The sequence below is a fragment of the Ptychodera flava genome (assembly GCF_041260155.1).
Source record: "Ptychodera flava strain L36383 chromosome 3 unlocalized genomic scaffold, AS_Pfla_20210202 Scaffold_27__1_contigs__length_13241970_pilon, whole genome shotgun sequence".
Classification (NCBI taxonomy): Eukaryota; Metazoa; Hemichordata; class Enteropneusta; family Ptychoderidae; genus Ptychodera; species Ptychodera flava.
Genome location: NW_027248281.1, coordinates 3,382,678 through 3,398,843, shown reverse-complemented (window position 1 = coordinate 3,398,843; position 16,166 = coordinate 3,382,678). Strand labels below are relative to the sequence as shown.

Genomic DNA, 16,166 nt, shown 5'->3' with positions numbered 1-16,166 from the left:
TAGACGAGCCAACATCTTCATGTGAATATTGATTTTAACAACGGAAAGATATTTTTCTGGTTCGAGAGAGGACTTAAATTCTCGATAACATATAAGTTATGAGATCAGTATCATGCTTTGTTGAATGAAATCGGCAAATCAGCTAACAGAAACATAATCAATAAACAAATAAACGGTACATTAACAAAGAACTTCAACCTTTTTTGTCCCCAATAGTTGAATGTAATTATTTGCAAAGCTTAGTACATTAGTAAAGAAAATATAACAACAGATATTTTACATTCTATTGCGCATTCGACTGCCATGAATCAAATCTGTGTTACAAGTGTTACTGTCACCGATCAAAACGACGGTGACAGATGGTGTATTTAGTGAATGGACATTGGAATTGACGGTGCGTTTCTAGAAGTACACCAAAGGGCCAGCCTTATAAAGCTATACGGATGTCTATTCATTTCAAGGGCAGGGCATTTATAATGTTGTTGTGACTGTCTTATAAATCAATGAATAACAGCTTCACCAAAGTTTCGTTAGAATTTTGCCATACAGTCGGCTGTTATTAAAACTAGGCCGATTGGGTATCAGCGGGCACTCTATTATCTCTCTCACAGCTTTCAAGGGATGTCGCAGACGTTTTTATCCTTGTCTTTCAAAATAATTTTGTGTGATAAAGACTACAATGGCCAAAAATACCAGTTTAATGAGTAAGCCAATTCCGCTTGGCATTCTGAACGTCCCAGACAGGCATCCGTTCTGATCAAAATTAGGGACGCATCATTAGTTCTTGGGAGGGGGTGATCAGAAACAGAAAAAAAATTCAAACCAAAAAGTTTGGGGAAAATATATTCAGACTAGTTTGCAAAATAAAAAATCAGACTGCAATTGTGTATAAGACAATCTGCAAAATCCTTTTAAATCTTGAATATTTTGAGATTTTACCAGCAGGAAGCAGATACCTGTATTGTATATCTCCCTTAATCTGGAAGTTGCGAACATCTCATATTTTCATGAATTTTATATCTCTGATCACTTGAAAATTATAGAATAAAGTCAGTTTTCTTTTCGTTTCCTTCATACATAATCTAGAATGTAGCAGGTAAACCAGGTAGACCCTGAAACTATAGTATGGTTGTCAAGATAGAAAGTTATATTTTGCTTTTCAAGATCTAGGTGTACAGATACAGGCCAATTAAGCAGTTCATTCACTTTTCACAGTATTTTCTTGCAACAATGAAGGCAAGAATGGGTGAACACGTTTTTTAAATTTTTTGAGTACTGTACACATTGTGAAACTTATTATATGTTGGCAGTTTTCTTCTACCTTTCACCTCTTTCTACTGCTTCACTGCCTATTCCATGAATACAAGACATTGAAGATATGTCAACCTTAGCACCATTTATTGTCATGCGGAGGAGGACATGCTAAATGTACCAAGAGCAGCTGCTGATAATCACGATATGCAGTACATGAAACTGTCAGTGCCACGCAAACACCATAGGAAGCCCTCCGTATCGAACTTGAGAAAGAAATAGATGCCCTGAAACGGTGATACTATGACTAGTAACAGTGGCAGTAACACTGAGGATGAGGCTGAAGATTGAGGTGCAGTAGTTTGTTGGTGTTGAACTGTTCTGTAACAAAAACCAAACAGACATGAAACTGGCTGTAATTTGGTCGATGAGTTTAGTCATCAGGTACTTTGTGCATTCTCATTACCAGAGCAGAAATTCCCACTGAGTCTCAGTAAAATTTACTCTCAGATGTCACCAGAAAACTGAAAATTTTAAGATAAACCAAATGGTAATTATTGGATAGGTAGGACTGTAAATAGGAAGGACTCAGTGGATAACCGTGGGCAAAAACACCCACTCACCAATTTCCCCACTTCAGAAAATAGTTGGAAATGTACGTGCAACTATATAGCCAAATGAATCCCTATAGCTGACACCCTGTGTGCTTTGATAACAGACTGCAAGATGATGTGCAACATTTAGCGATACTATCAGCTAATCACTTAGCCATATGTTGGTGTTATGGTGTACAATCTTTATTTATTTATATGGATACAACGAATGAAAAAATCCTCTAAACAGACTTCGTCAAACTTAATTTAAAATATTATAAACCTGACAGTTTACTTAGAAAAAATTAGCACATCGTAACTCACTACGAAAAAAAATTCAAAAATTTACAATTGTACAATCACAATTTCACAATCTGATTGTGACCACCCCAAGATTTAATGGTCCGTCCCTATGATGTTGAGATGGCAACCATTTCACCTGACAGGCTGTTTGTTCTTTACTGTTCTCGTTAGCTGATATCAGCCCCACTACAGACTGCAACGTTACCTGTGTGGCCCATGAGTTGTTGACATGGTACAGACCAAACGCTCAACTGATCATTGAACCCGACACTACCCGAGGGTTTGAAATATACTTCGGCTGTGTGCATCTTTGACCTCCAATCTTTACGCAGTGTTTGGTCCATGTTAAAAGTCTTGCTAGAACCAACGTTTGTGTGAGATGTTGGAAGGAAGAGTTGAGAATTTTGTGCAAGTACATAGCATTTTGGTTATGAAATCCACCCAATCTAAGTTCATTCACTCGCAAAAGTTAAGTCACAGAGTTCAGAACGATGTTTATCCGACATAAAATGCAATTCAGGACCGTTGGTGAGCGACACACACAGTTAGTAAGAACGGACAGTTGGTGCCAATTATCAAGATGTGTATTAAACATTTCACATCTGATATTTTTATACTATAAACATCAAAGCTATGTCATTTCAACAGTATCCACTGGCACAGAGATGTAACAAAGGTAGCAAGAAAATACCGTACCAGTACACTTGGTAGTTATAAAAGACCAAGCGGCTGTAAAGCAATGAGTATACGGGTGGCCAGGGAGTTATCTACCTGATGTTGAAACGTTTGAAAATTTGATGTTAAAATAACGCCATGATTTGGTTACTTGGAACACCGATCACATCTGACTTTTTTGTGACGTATCATTTTTAGTAATCCCCTTTCAGTGTCCATAAATTTTTGAGAGACCGCCTCCCATTCCTCCGACCCTGGCCCTAAATAACGACAGCTCCCTACGAATTGTGATAGGTGCAATAGGGAAGGTTTGCCTAACTGTGTAATTCTCTTTTGTAATGTCAGCTACACTGGCAGACAGATGTCCATGGAGGAAAACGGGAAATGAGGAAATCAAAGAATTAAATGAGATCTATGAACTTCGACCTTCAGAACTCTAAAGTATTGGTTGTATTTATGTTCCGTGTTTATCTCTTGTTATTTCATATCGAAGTAAAACTATAATTTTCCGGCTAACAACCTACGGGCACATCCATTAACACCTGGCTGTTCTCATATGAAAATTGATATGCCTTCGTAATCAGCAAAATAATGTATCAATAGTCATTAAACAGATATGCTCCGTTTCCCGACGATATCGTATGATATAGATCGTCTCAATATCAATATGAATATTTTGTGTTACGTATAATATACTTGAGGTGCGTGAATAGACTTCTAAATATTATGATTTGTTTTGTTTTCAATCACCAGTACAAAATTATAATAGTTCATGAAACTATATCGTATGCAGCGTATATTGATTAGAATTTGTATAAGTCTGTATTTACCAAGACGTCCTAGGTTCTCATAAAAGAAAACGGTAACATTTACATACACATGCAGGCAGACAGACAGACAGACAGACAGTAAGACAGACAGACAGACAGACACAAAGCCTGCAATTCTACAATGGTGTCAGTGTTCCGCTACAAGGAAGATGTCAATGAATATAGGACGGAGAGCTTTAGTCGTGAGAGGACGACCAAGTTATGTAAATAAAGGATGACAAAATATAAATAATGTATAAACATATTTATAGTGATTGATAATTTGTCAGGTCGTGGATTATCGCATCATAATACCGATAAACAATTTATGCAATACTCAGTATTTTATGCGTTTCATGACAAACATCTGTTTGTCTGTCTGTTTCTCTCCGTCTGTCTCTGTCTGTCTCTGTCTCTGTCTCTCTTTCTCTCTCTCATATACTAGTAATAGTAACCTTTCTACGAAAGACCACGGCAGGAAATTGCAAATTTCATTGGACATATTGTGGTTTGACTGTTACGATCACCCCGACTTCGGTTTCGCTTAGTGATTCATGTCTTTCAAGGCAAAATTTAGATATAATGTTAGAGTCATGGTTCTTTTCAAGCGTTGCCTCCATGGTCGTCAGCAATATTGGATACATGCAGCGGCATCTGTATGTCAGAATATCGTAGAGTGTTTCATATAATTTGTGAGTGCAGTGTTTTAAATTACTATCGGTGAGTGCAATCTAAAACCGGACGATGTCAATACGTACTTGCCCCTTTGATGGGAATGGTGTGTTGCCTGCCATATTGACTTGATGGGCTGCAAAATCCATCTGTCAACCCTCCATAATTTCAATGATATCGGTGTCCTATGGTTGAAAAAGGGCAGCCACAATCTGATAATTAGTCTGATCGCAAATTGCAAGGGATGCTATACATGAGTGTAATCATTTGCATATCACTGGATACAAAATCTTCAGTTTTGACATCTTCATCTAGTAATTTACAATGAAGTCGATTGTGTTATATCTTCAACTGATCCAGCTTGTTGTTGGCTGCCCATGGTGGTGGTGTCCAGATCCAAACCCACCACAGAAGTTACGTAAGTCATTTTAACTCCTGCATTTATACACTTTCCAATTTGATGATATACAGTTCAATCGAGCCATAATAAATATTTATTGTTCTTCCTTTCTTGCAAATAGAAAAAATGGCGCGACGAGGGATTTTTTTCTATTTTTCATTGTCTTACGCAACATAAAATGTTCTCTTTAAGTTTATGATTTCATTGCGAGCATAGATTGTGTGATATAAAACACTAAGTTCGTTTGAATAAATTGACTCATGATACATTCACAACAGAGTAGCTGGCGACATGTCCCCCCCCCCCAAAAAAAAAAAATCCAACAAGAAAGCAGAGGCTGATTAAACACTAGACGTCTACGAAATATTTGTTGAGTTTTTAGCAGAAAAGCAGTGAATTTTGCAAAGATTATTAAAGTTTGGTTGACTTAGCTGCCATCACAATGTCATAAGACGAACAAACTTTCCCGCAAAAAAATGCAATTAGTTGTTGCCAGAACCATTACAGTGCTACCAGTAAATGTGTTTCATTTGATATATCCGTGAATATTGGGATATCAACATCATACTGATCAACTCAAAATTGTATTTGGATCGTCTTGCAAATAACAAGATAGGACAGGCTGTAGATTTCTATCTGTTTTAAACGTCGTAGACGTAGAAACTTTAATGTGTAAATATTATGATTTTTATGTGATATCGTTGAGTACATAAAGTTAGAAACGAGATAACAAATATTTTAAGTAAGAAGGTAATCTTATTCAGAAAAGTTTTGCAGTTTCTCTTCACTGTACAAATCTCTCGCCGATAAACTTGTTCCCGTTTGGATGTCTGGTATGCACACATTGTGTGCACAGAACGCACGGTGTTTTTATCTAACACAAACAACAGGGTCTCTTTTCTCGGTCTGATTTCTCCTCAGATTACATTAGATTAACTACAGTATGCGGCTGTGTTTGTTTACCGAGCAGGCTGTTCATCTAGTCGGTAGTGACCAAAATGTAAAGACTAGTGAAGACACAATCTCTTTTACGGTACCCTGTTGTTTATGTAAGATAAAAACACCATGCGTTCTGTGCACACAATTTGTGTATACCAGACATCCAAACAGGAAGGTAAGCAGCAACGGGCTGTAAATGGGTTAGCGGCGTATGACAGATGTTACACTTATCGCTTACACTGTTACCGTCCTATTCTAAATGACTTATTTCGAGTAGGCAATTTTTTTTAATAAACATCACAAAGTCAGAAGGATGCATGATAAATAAAGTAAAATTTCAGTGAATACTTACGGTGGCGCAATCGCTTGTTCTGACCGTAGTTTGTAAGTTTCATTGTTGACTTTGGGAGAAATTCACCGTCCCATATGTCTTATCATGTTACGCCATTGCGTCACGGACAAATAAATGAAGTAACTACACTTTCCCTTTACATTTTTCAACGCCTACTGGTATTTATCTTTTCAAGAGGTCGCATATGTACCCTTTCAATGGCAACAAACTCATCAAACAGGGAGACAAAACCAATTCCAACGTCACTCATCTGATTTACAAAATCGTTAACACTACACCATTGTAAAATTTCAGCTTCATATGGAGCGGATCCAACTCAGGTATCGGTGAGTGGGGTGTCGTCTGGTGGCTATATGGCCATTCAAATGCACGTTGCCTACTCCTCAAGCGTCATGGGATCGGGAATTTTTGCTGCAGGTGATTAAACCCCCTAAATGCCTTCCTGCTGCCTTGTAGAATATCAGTGGTGTTGTACAGAAAATTATCACAAAAACTATGGATCACCACTCGTACAATGATATAAAGTTTACATTATGGAGTAATACACCTTTTGAAACTCTGCAGTACTCTGCAGTAAGTACTCTGAATGAGTCCTGATTAATGTCGATTAATTAATTCAAACAATATCAGTGAAAATCAATGAAGTATAATCACAAAACATATACCAACGGTGTCTTGATCTGACTGCCATGAATTAAGAAGATTACAAAATGCTACAAGACATGAGGATTCCGTTGAGTGTTCAATGTCTATTTTCAGGTCCATATCACTGTGCTGAAGGCAGCACAATGAAAGCACTTGGTGCATGTATGAGTCGACCACAGGAAATTAGTGTACAGGATTTGATCGACTTTACCGACAACGCTGCGCAAACGGGTGATATTGATCCTGTATCAGACTTTGCCAAAGGAAAAACATGGCTATTTAGTGGGACTCAGGATTCTACAGTTGACCAAGGTAAGATATTTGTTGTGTAGCTTCTGGTGCAGGTCAAAAGTTTTACTGACAAAGATGTCACTTTAACTAAATTAAAACTAAACCAGAAACGTAACACGCTCAGGGCGTAGCCTGACTAAATTGCCAAGGGGAAGAACCTAGCTTAGCTAGGATTTGGGTAATTTACATAAATTTAAATATTAACGGTGCGGAAAATTAAGCTGCCCCCCTCCCCTGTATGTAATATGGCAATGAAATGTCTTGGTGACATTCATAATGCCTACTTTCAGTGACGTATTGATGGCGTGTCTGTATTGATATTGAAAGCAACTACTTATTCTGGTCAAACGGAAAACCAGTTTCTCGCCATGAGAGACCTTGGTGTTTGATTAAGACGGTGATTGCCAGTACACGCTACTAAGTGTGGTATTGATTTAGAGTTAACGCATTTATTCATGTAAACCATTAAAATGTGAACAAGATAATCATATGGCTAGCTTGATAATTTATGTTCAATAATTTGATATTATGTCGGTTAGAGGTCAACTTCACTTTGCTAATACCATCCGCCATGTGTAAGAATTGCGTTACAGACATGATTTGGATCTTTTTAAAATGATTGTTGAACATTGCAGTTGAAAATGAACCAATGGAATTCAACAATTTGTACAAAGTTCCAAATCAAACATGAAAATTATACAGCTTGATGGAAATAGATAAACTGACTGTCACGGATATTCATACAAGCCTACACTTATCGCATTCTATGATATTGTGTAAAGCTACACCAGTTTCAATAAGCTTAAGCCGTTTTAATCGCAATAAATTTGTTATTTTTTTATCTACACTCTTCTGTTATTATGTTTTGCGGATTCAAATATATATGTTACCACTTTGTGAAGACAATCTTACTTGCTGCCTGGATTGATTATTTTTTGTCTTGTGAAGAAAACGTTTGTAAACCTTGCAAAACCCTTATTGCCTTGAAAAATTATCGATGAAAATCAATGCATCATTTACTGAGCGACAGCTTCATGAGATCAGACGTTTATTTAATTTCTCTGGCAGGAGTAATGGTTGCTTTGGAGGAATATTGTGCCCACTACATGCCAGCTGCCAGTATCCTGACAGATTTCACCACACCCGCTGGCCATGCAACGGTATCTCATTTTCTAGATTCCTTTGTTTTCTAATATTTGAACAGCATAAGCATTATAGCACCTGAGATTGTAATAGAGTAAGTCAGTAGTATGCGACTGCCTATGTATGTATGTATGTATGTATGTATGTATGTATGTATGTATGTATGTATGTATGTATGTATGTATGTATGTATGTATGTATGTATGTATGTATGTATGTATGTATGTATGTATGTATGTATGTATGTGTGTATGTGTGTATCAGGTGCAGCCAACGAACAATGCACTTTTAAAAGGGTCTTTACTATGACAAAATATATTTTGCATGACAAGTAATGTGAACTGATTATTTTTAAGTCATGAGGGTAATTAATTAGCTGTTCATAATTTGCCCTCCCACTGAAAATTTTTCGACTTACCCTCCCGCACTCAAACTTCATTTTTACCCACTCCCCTCTTATTTTTGCCTGTTTCCCCTCCCCACTGTCAATTTTGAAGTTCCCCTGCCCTGAGGTGAAAAAAACTTGCCGATTTTCCCTGCCCAGGAAAAAATCCCCCTCAATATTTGTCATTCCATTTCCCCTGCAGACATGAAGCTACCCTACCCTGAGATGAAAAATTTCCCCTGAAAATTAATATTCCCATGCAGACACATACTGCAGTGGCCTTCTACCGGAAACACAATGGCTCAACTTCCCCTTTCCCCGTTTTTAAAGTAGCTTCCCCTCTCTCCTCATTTTTCGCCAAGCCCTGTCCCCGGGACAATTAACCGATATCTGCCCTGCCCGACAAAGAAAACTAAAATTTGCTCCCCTTCCACCTAAAAATATGTCCCCTACCCTAGCAAAATTAAAATTTCCCCTGCCCTCAAAAATTGCTCCCGGAATAGCTTTTTCAATGAATAGCTCCGTTGGCTGCACCTGTGTGTATGTGTGTATGTGTGTATGTGTGTATGTGTGTATGTATGTATGTAGCCTGTCTGTTTTTTGTCTGTCTGTATGCATCCATGCATGCATACACGTGTATGTGTGTGTGCGATTAGTGACCACGTACATTTATGACACTGCATTTGTCGACTATCAGATAACCGATCACTATGGCAACGGATGTTCCGCCGGGAGAAGACCATGGATTAATAATTGTGACATTCCCTGTGCATATATCCTACTGAATCACATCTATGGTGGTACACTGTCGGTGAGTTTAGTCTTTGCAGTTTGAATGATATTCTGTTTGTTTTGTTGTGACTGTTGAGCATTACTGAATAATTTCACCTAAAAATATGACGGTAAACATGAACATTTCATATGTCATCGTCAGAAAGTGTGTCAATCAGTATTATTTGATGTAGTATTCGTTACTTTTTCAGAAACCGCCTGTTTACGGGGGAGAGCTACCTGGTCAGGTAGGATATTATCTAGCCAGTAATGTTTCCCCTTTCTTAATTAGAAGTCCTGACGTCATGATGATGATGATCACACATCGAATATTTCGGGTCAATGTTTGTAATGTGACGTTGGCGGCGGTTCTATGGATTCCTGAACGTGTTCATAGTGACTCTCTTTGTCGGGATTTCTGATTTTTTTAATGATATGAAACATGATATTTTAAGCTATTTCTGAAATAAATGGAAAATTTCTCTGTTTTGCAGATGATAACATTTGATCAAACAGAGCTGGAACCTTCACCCTACCTAGGTATAACCAGTTTAGATGAAATGGGTTATGTGTACGTACCAAGTGGTTGCATCGACACTCCAGGTAAGAAGTGTTTCATGAATGTTGTGCGAAAACATATATATATATATATATATATATATATATATATATATATATATATATATATATATATATATATATATATATATATATATATATATATATAATATATATATATATATAGTAATTACAGTTAGGTGCGATGTTGGTAGTTTCGGATATTGCGTCACTGTACGTCTAACAGTGAGAATGATATACCTTTGCATGCACCAGTAAATTCAGCGAAAAACCGTACGGAACGCGCGTTAGGAATCAAACATTGACTGTTTCCAGGCGTCCCACGAGCAGAACATTCTGTAGACAGACGTTTGTTGTGACATTGTACGAAGTCGGTCAGGTGATTCGATGCACTAATGTCATGAACAATTTAAAGTGTATATTGGCAATGGTCCTTACATATGGAATGTAATTGATTACAGGTTGTAAGGTACATATTTCTGTCCACGGTTGTCTCCAGGGAAGGTACGTATTGGTTGATATATGGTATAGTGAGAATTATGGTGTCAATTTTATGTCCACGTTATAGGTGCTATTGAACTTTTTTATATTGCAGTTGAGCTCAAAGTGCACAGACAGTATATACGAATATGAACCTGATGTTTATAGCATGTGTGCAACAATTTTGTGGCGTTTATCTTCACACTAGAGAATAAAGATGTTTAATCACATGTCCATTGTTCGGGATTTCTGGCTAAAGTCAGACTCTTAGTTACAGACCTCAAGTTGCCAGGTTACTGTCGCTCAGCGGGGTCATATCTGTTCGTAAACTGACAAATTCGCTACAGTTGAATGACGTCATAAATATCACGGCCATCCAGGGGTCTTGACAAATTTTGAGAACATCTTCACTTCATTTTCCGTTATTCTTCGGCAATTGAAAGTCTTCCTAAACCATGGGGACATTTAATACGTTATGTGTCATTCTTGATTGAGAAATTGAATGCTAACAGAACAAATCCAAGATCGAAATTTGGTCCAATTTTAATGTAAATGGTCAAGTGAACCTATGAAATCATGAAATTTGCCCTTATTTCGACTTTCATTCTCTGATTTCAGGGTGAGAAAATGGTTAGCCGAATAATGTCACCGATTACTTTTGTTCTGTCGGCATGTGAAATAGTTTCCTGCTGTACTTCTAACATTATACTGTAATGCCCAGTGAGAAATGCGTCATTACCTCGTTATGTCAAATTTTACGTTGACTAATCAATGCTGGTCCGGCTTTACAATTCATTTGTCAACAATAGTCTAACTACATATCGTGAACAACGCATTGGCATTAAAGACAAGGAGAGGAGAAATTCATCTGTTTTCTAGATCTCAAAAAGTTACAACCATTCAAGAAACTTTATTTTGCTTTAATTGATCATCGTACGAGATTCGAATTATTTTTTCGTCGAATGCTGCAGACAGTAAAGTTCCCTAAGATGCGCATTCATGGTAACATGTCCCAGTCTCCTGATTTGATTGAATGCATCTTTTGATTATTGGCTTACAGACATAATTTGGACGAAGAATACGTCATCAACTCTGGATACAATGAGGTTGCAGAGGCAAACAACATAATAATGATTTGGCCACAGGCAGAACCTGCGCTTGGCAACACCAATGGATGCTGGGATTGGTAATGTTCTTCTAATAATTTCGAAATTTTACAACAATCCATTTCCATAGAATGTATTCCTACATGTAAATAGTCTATGTAAGGACAGACGATTTCTGACACGCACAAAATCGACCGTTTACAAGTTTGTAATGTCTATTATTATCAATGCTACCACCATTATTGTGTCGAAAGGTGAAGCTTACAAATGTAATATTAATTTTACATTTCAGGTGGGGCTATACAGATTCCAGCTACGGTAAGTTGGTTTGACTCAATTAACCAATAAGAGTGCGTTAAGTTTCAACCATGACCGAAAGTTTTTTTTATAATGAAGATTTTTGCTTCTGTAGTTATAGTTACCGACGAATATGCGATTCATGAAGAACACCATCGATTATGTGACGTCACCGATTTGATTTCTTTATTTCTAACATGACTCTCTGTATCGGTTCGTAGATATCAAGTCAGGTGTACAGATGCGATTCATGAAGAATATCATCGATCGAGTGACGTCGCCGATTTAAGGAACCCCATACACCAGCAGGGCAATTCGACTTATATTTGCAACTCACTGTTGTCTCGCTCACAATCGCCGATTTACATGACATTAAGTCACTAGTCATCATGAACTGATTATCTGTGTATGCAGTTAAACTTGACACTCACTAATTCAAGGGCATAACAACTTGTTGTAAACTAAACTCTTGCCTCAAATAAAAACGATAATCTCTGATAACGACGTAATACTTCGGTTCGACTTTGAGCCCTAAGGGCGCCCCGGCTACAGTAAGTTCAATAAATTGAGTAAATCATTTTGACTTGTATCATCTCCAGAGTATTCTATTTCATAATTCATGATAATCACATCTGGAAAACAAAGAGATGCTAGACTGGGTTTTCTTTACAAATAGGCCTTCTTCGCCTCGATGATATTCATTTTGTGAAAAAACTGAAAATATCAGGTGGAAATGAGAAGTACTTGCCTATCAAAACATAACCTTACATGTAGATATGGAGTCTTTGGACACAGAACAAGGCTTTTCAGTGATAAGCTACGATAATCCATGCCTGTCACAGAAAACTTTGCGTTGCACTTTGGGTGTTTGCGGGTGTTCAGCATGACCCATATGTAACCGTGCATTGCATCAGCGATTTCAAGGCAATCTTTCCAGTTACTGTCGCGAGCACCTGACCAAGGATAAATCACGTGAAGAAATCGCCTTATCAACGTTCATATAATGCTGTCAGAGGATGCAGCAAACTGTGAGCAGGAATTAGAAAGTGTTTTAATTCATTTTGACACATCGTCAACTTACAAAAAACCCTGTCCGGTCATGGTTTGCGCACATTGATTTGTCTTCATGGAGGAAGCCTTACCTCGACGGTGTCGTCAAGTTCTAAAACCGTGATTACAGCTAACTCAGACTTATAATAAACAAGTAAGGCCAGAGAAAAAAAAAATCTTGTTCATCGGATTTTTTGGACCAAGTTCCAGGAGCGGCGAGCGAAAATTTTTTTTTTTATTTTTTTTAGGCCGAAGGTAAACGCGGTTCTCTGGCATTTTTGCAAAGATGCAGACAAGGCAAGATAATTGTTTCCCTTTTTACCAGAAATATCTCAGACAAGAAACACTGATACTGGTAACTGAATTCAAGACTATATTTCCCAACAATAACATAGGCCATTACATTCACAGTTAGTGTTTGCACAACATATTCTGAGTATTTCAACATTCTCTCAGAATAAAACTGAAATGTACAGCAAATCACTAAAATCCAACAATTCAGTATTGTCCTTTAATATTGTCCTGGTGGGACCTAGCATCTGAGTTTTTTCATTTTACTTTGGCCCCATGTTTTGACCTCTTTACCACTGTCTATACACATTTTACACAATGGTCTAACAACACTGTACTGTAATCGGAGTGAAGTTATATAGTCATCATTCAGATCGTACTTTAACGTCGACGCAACCATGTGTTTTGTCATTGCCGTAATTTTTATACTTTCGATGCAATTTTCATTCAATCGGATGCACCGTCCATCTGCTGTCACGATCTTGTTGAACAAATCGCCGAACGAAATATCAGGACAAACACTGAATAGCGTCTTTAGAACTAACTGTTGGCCATCACGTCAAATGTTGGCGATCAAATTAATACTCATGTGACATGTACTAACCTAACCAAATCGACCCACTTTGCGTCGTGATTCGCCAAATTCAGACGTCACAACAACGTGTTGGCGGTCAACTAAGTCCGTACAAACACTCATTAAAAATCCCGTGCCCGCGAAAACCCGACAAAGTGTAGGGCGCCACCAGCGGCAGTACTAAACATATTTGCAATGCGGAAGTAAGAATTTGCCGCGATCAAAAAAAAAAAAATTTCCAAATATGCCAAAGTAGAAGCGGCGATTCCGATGAACAATTTATTTTTTCTTCCTGGCCTAAAGACAAAACAATCAAACGGACAAACAACATACAGACGAAAGAAAAGATAAAAGGAAATAAGCGAAAGAGACAAAAAGACAACAAACAAGTAAAAAAAAAACACAAACAAAGTTTACTAACAAAACCAGATATTTGGAAAATGTGACAAATAAGTAGAGTATAACACTATTACAGGTCTTATCATTGTACGCATTGTATGGAATAGTTCTCTCATTCTATCGCAGGGTGATTACTTGTCTCGCTTTGCAGATCGGGTCGCTTCACGACTCATCAAAGCAAAGTGTGCTTCTTGCAGTATGGATAAACATGGCGAGGGGCGAATCGGCGAGGATGATAGGCATGTCAGTTCACTCCATCGTTAGCGAAGCGACGAGATATGGAAAGAGATGAGGGTTTGGAAAGAGATGAAGTTTGGAAAGCTTAGTGGATTACATGTGCACGTGATGAAACGACTTGAAGTACAAGAATAGCTATTTTGAAGTCAGTCTGTTTGTTAGTAAGTTTGATTCCAACATGGATTCTACCATTATAACACCTTTTTTTGGTTGTAATAAACTTGGAATGTCAAGTGTACATGACTTTAAATAAAAGCAAACGAAGAAAGAACGAACGGGTGTTCTGAAATAGCAGCAACTGAGTGAGGAAGATGGAGACGGTAACAATAATATAATTCCATCACAACAAGAAACTAAAAACGCATCCTTTACCTGTAGATATCAAAAGGCTTAACATATCCGTGTTAGCCACAAAATCATCGACTTTTTTCATCATAGTATGAATAAATATACAATCGTATCATCCATTAGAAAAAAATAATTTCAGTCGCATTACAGAGGATAACATAATTCATGTTAAGAGTCTGGATAACATAATTTCTTACCTACTGCATTTCACACAAGAAGTGATCAAGTAAACAATATCTGACGTTGCATTGTTATCGTTAGCAATGACGGCAATTGTTAGCTGTTGACATGTTTATAACAGAAATAATTTTTTGCCAAATTTCCTTGAAATATTTGCACTCAAAATGAATGTGTATTACGGATTCCTCTGATATTTCTCAACAGTTATTTGTGGCCCATGGCCGCCATGCTTCGTGTGAATAGGCCTCTGTGAAATTTCCTCGACTTTAAATTATTCATTATGTTGCTTACGATTCTTGTTGACTGAATTAAGAGGTTTTGTTATTGTTGGATAGAGTAAGGTTATTTCGTAATCCACTTTTACCAAGTTGACCTTTGACTTTATGACATTTCTCATTGACCGATTTTCAACACTATAAATAGTGATTTGACTTTGAAATCGCTTTATGATGTATCTTTCATTCTTTTGTATATTTGATCTCATTATTTATTTCAAAGAGTTTTGAATATAATTCTGAAAGTCTTGCATATTCTGTCTTACATACATCCACATTGCAATTAATGTAGTGCTGTCGGTTAGTCTCTCGAGTTTTCGCGTCAGATTGACTTCGAATGAGACTTGTATTGAGTATGGGCAGAACGACTGTCAACAAGCTGAATAGCGTCATAAGTTTTACGTGGAGCAACGCAACAGAGTCGACTTTCAGCAATAATATCACTGTCTTGTGAAGGTTTAGTGCATCATGAATATTAATTTGATCACCAGTATTCGACAAGACGGCCGCCAATTAGTTCCAAAGTTATATCAGCGTTAGTCAGGATGGCACATAGGGATTAAGTTACTGACGTGTGATAAAAGGTGCATCGGTTTGAACGACAAGGGCATTGAAAGCATAGACATTTATAACGATGAAAAAAATCCGCATGGTTGCGTCGATGTCAAAGTTCGCTTGGAGATGTCTATCTTGATCGAATTTAGCATGAAGTTTGTTATATTCATTGTGTTTTCTCCAACCGTTACGGTCTGTGCAGGCATTCAACGATCGGGTGGACGAAAACTGTAAAAACTCAAATGTTCCACCCCACCTTCCATGAGGACGTTAAGAATACAATATTTTTGTCGTTCAATTTGGATGTTTGTTGTATATATTTTTAGAGTGTTGTTTACTTCTGGCAGCACGTGGTATAATGCTTAGAGAATTTTGGTCAACGCTGCCTGTATGGTGTGTATATGTTATGCCTCTATTGTGGCCGACAGTTTGTGACATCTACATGCCAATTCATTGTAACATTAACAATATAACTAGTGGGAAATTTTTATTATTCGCGAAAAAAAATTCACTCGCCGTTTCTATAGTTTTGCGAAAACATCCAAGAAACTATAATATTTTCCTCT

The 16,166-nt window shown here is 37.4% G+C and overlaps 1 protein-coding gene across 1 annotated transcript; it reads left to right on the top strand.

Moving 5' to 3' along the window:
• The first annotated feature begins 4,552 nt into the window (after nt 1-4,552).
• On the top strand, nt 4,553-12,274 carry LOC139126544 (poly(3-hydroxybutyrate) depolymerase-like). Its single transcript, XM_070692612.1, has 11 exons — nt 4,553-4,721; nt 6,289-6,411; nt 6,754-6,951; nt 7,999-8,090; nt 9,156-9,269; nt 9,442-9,477; nt 9,724-9,832; nt 10,270-10,312; nt 11,349-11,474; nt 11,687-11,712; nt 11,913-12,274. Exons 1-11 carry the CDS (start codon nt 4,628-4,630, stop codon nt 11,978-11,980), a joined length of 1,029 nt encoding a protein of 342 aa, XP_070548713.1. The 5' UTR covers nt 4,553-4,627; the 3' UTR covers nt 11,981-12,274.
• The last annotated feature ends 3,892 nt before the right edge of the window (nt 12,275-16,166 follow it).

Excerpts from the sequence above, each read along its gene's own strand:
- LOC139126544 (XM_070692612.1), top strand. The coding sequence starts at position 4,628 with ATGAAGTCGATTGTGTTATATCTTCAACTGATCCAGCTTGTTGTTGGC. Across the intron at positions 9,270-9,441 it reads TCTATGGTGGTACACTGTCG|AAACCGCCTGTTTACGGGGG; the intron begins GTGAGTTTAGTC and ends TTACTTTTTCAG. Across the intron at positions 9,833-10,269 it reads TGGTTGCATCGACACTCCAG|GTTGTAAGGTACATATTTCT; the intron begins GTAAGAAGTGTT and ends AATTGATTACAG.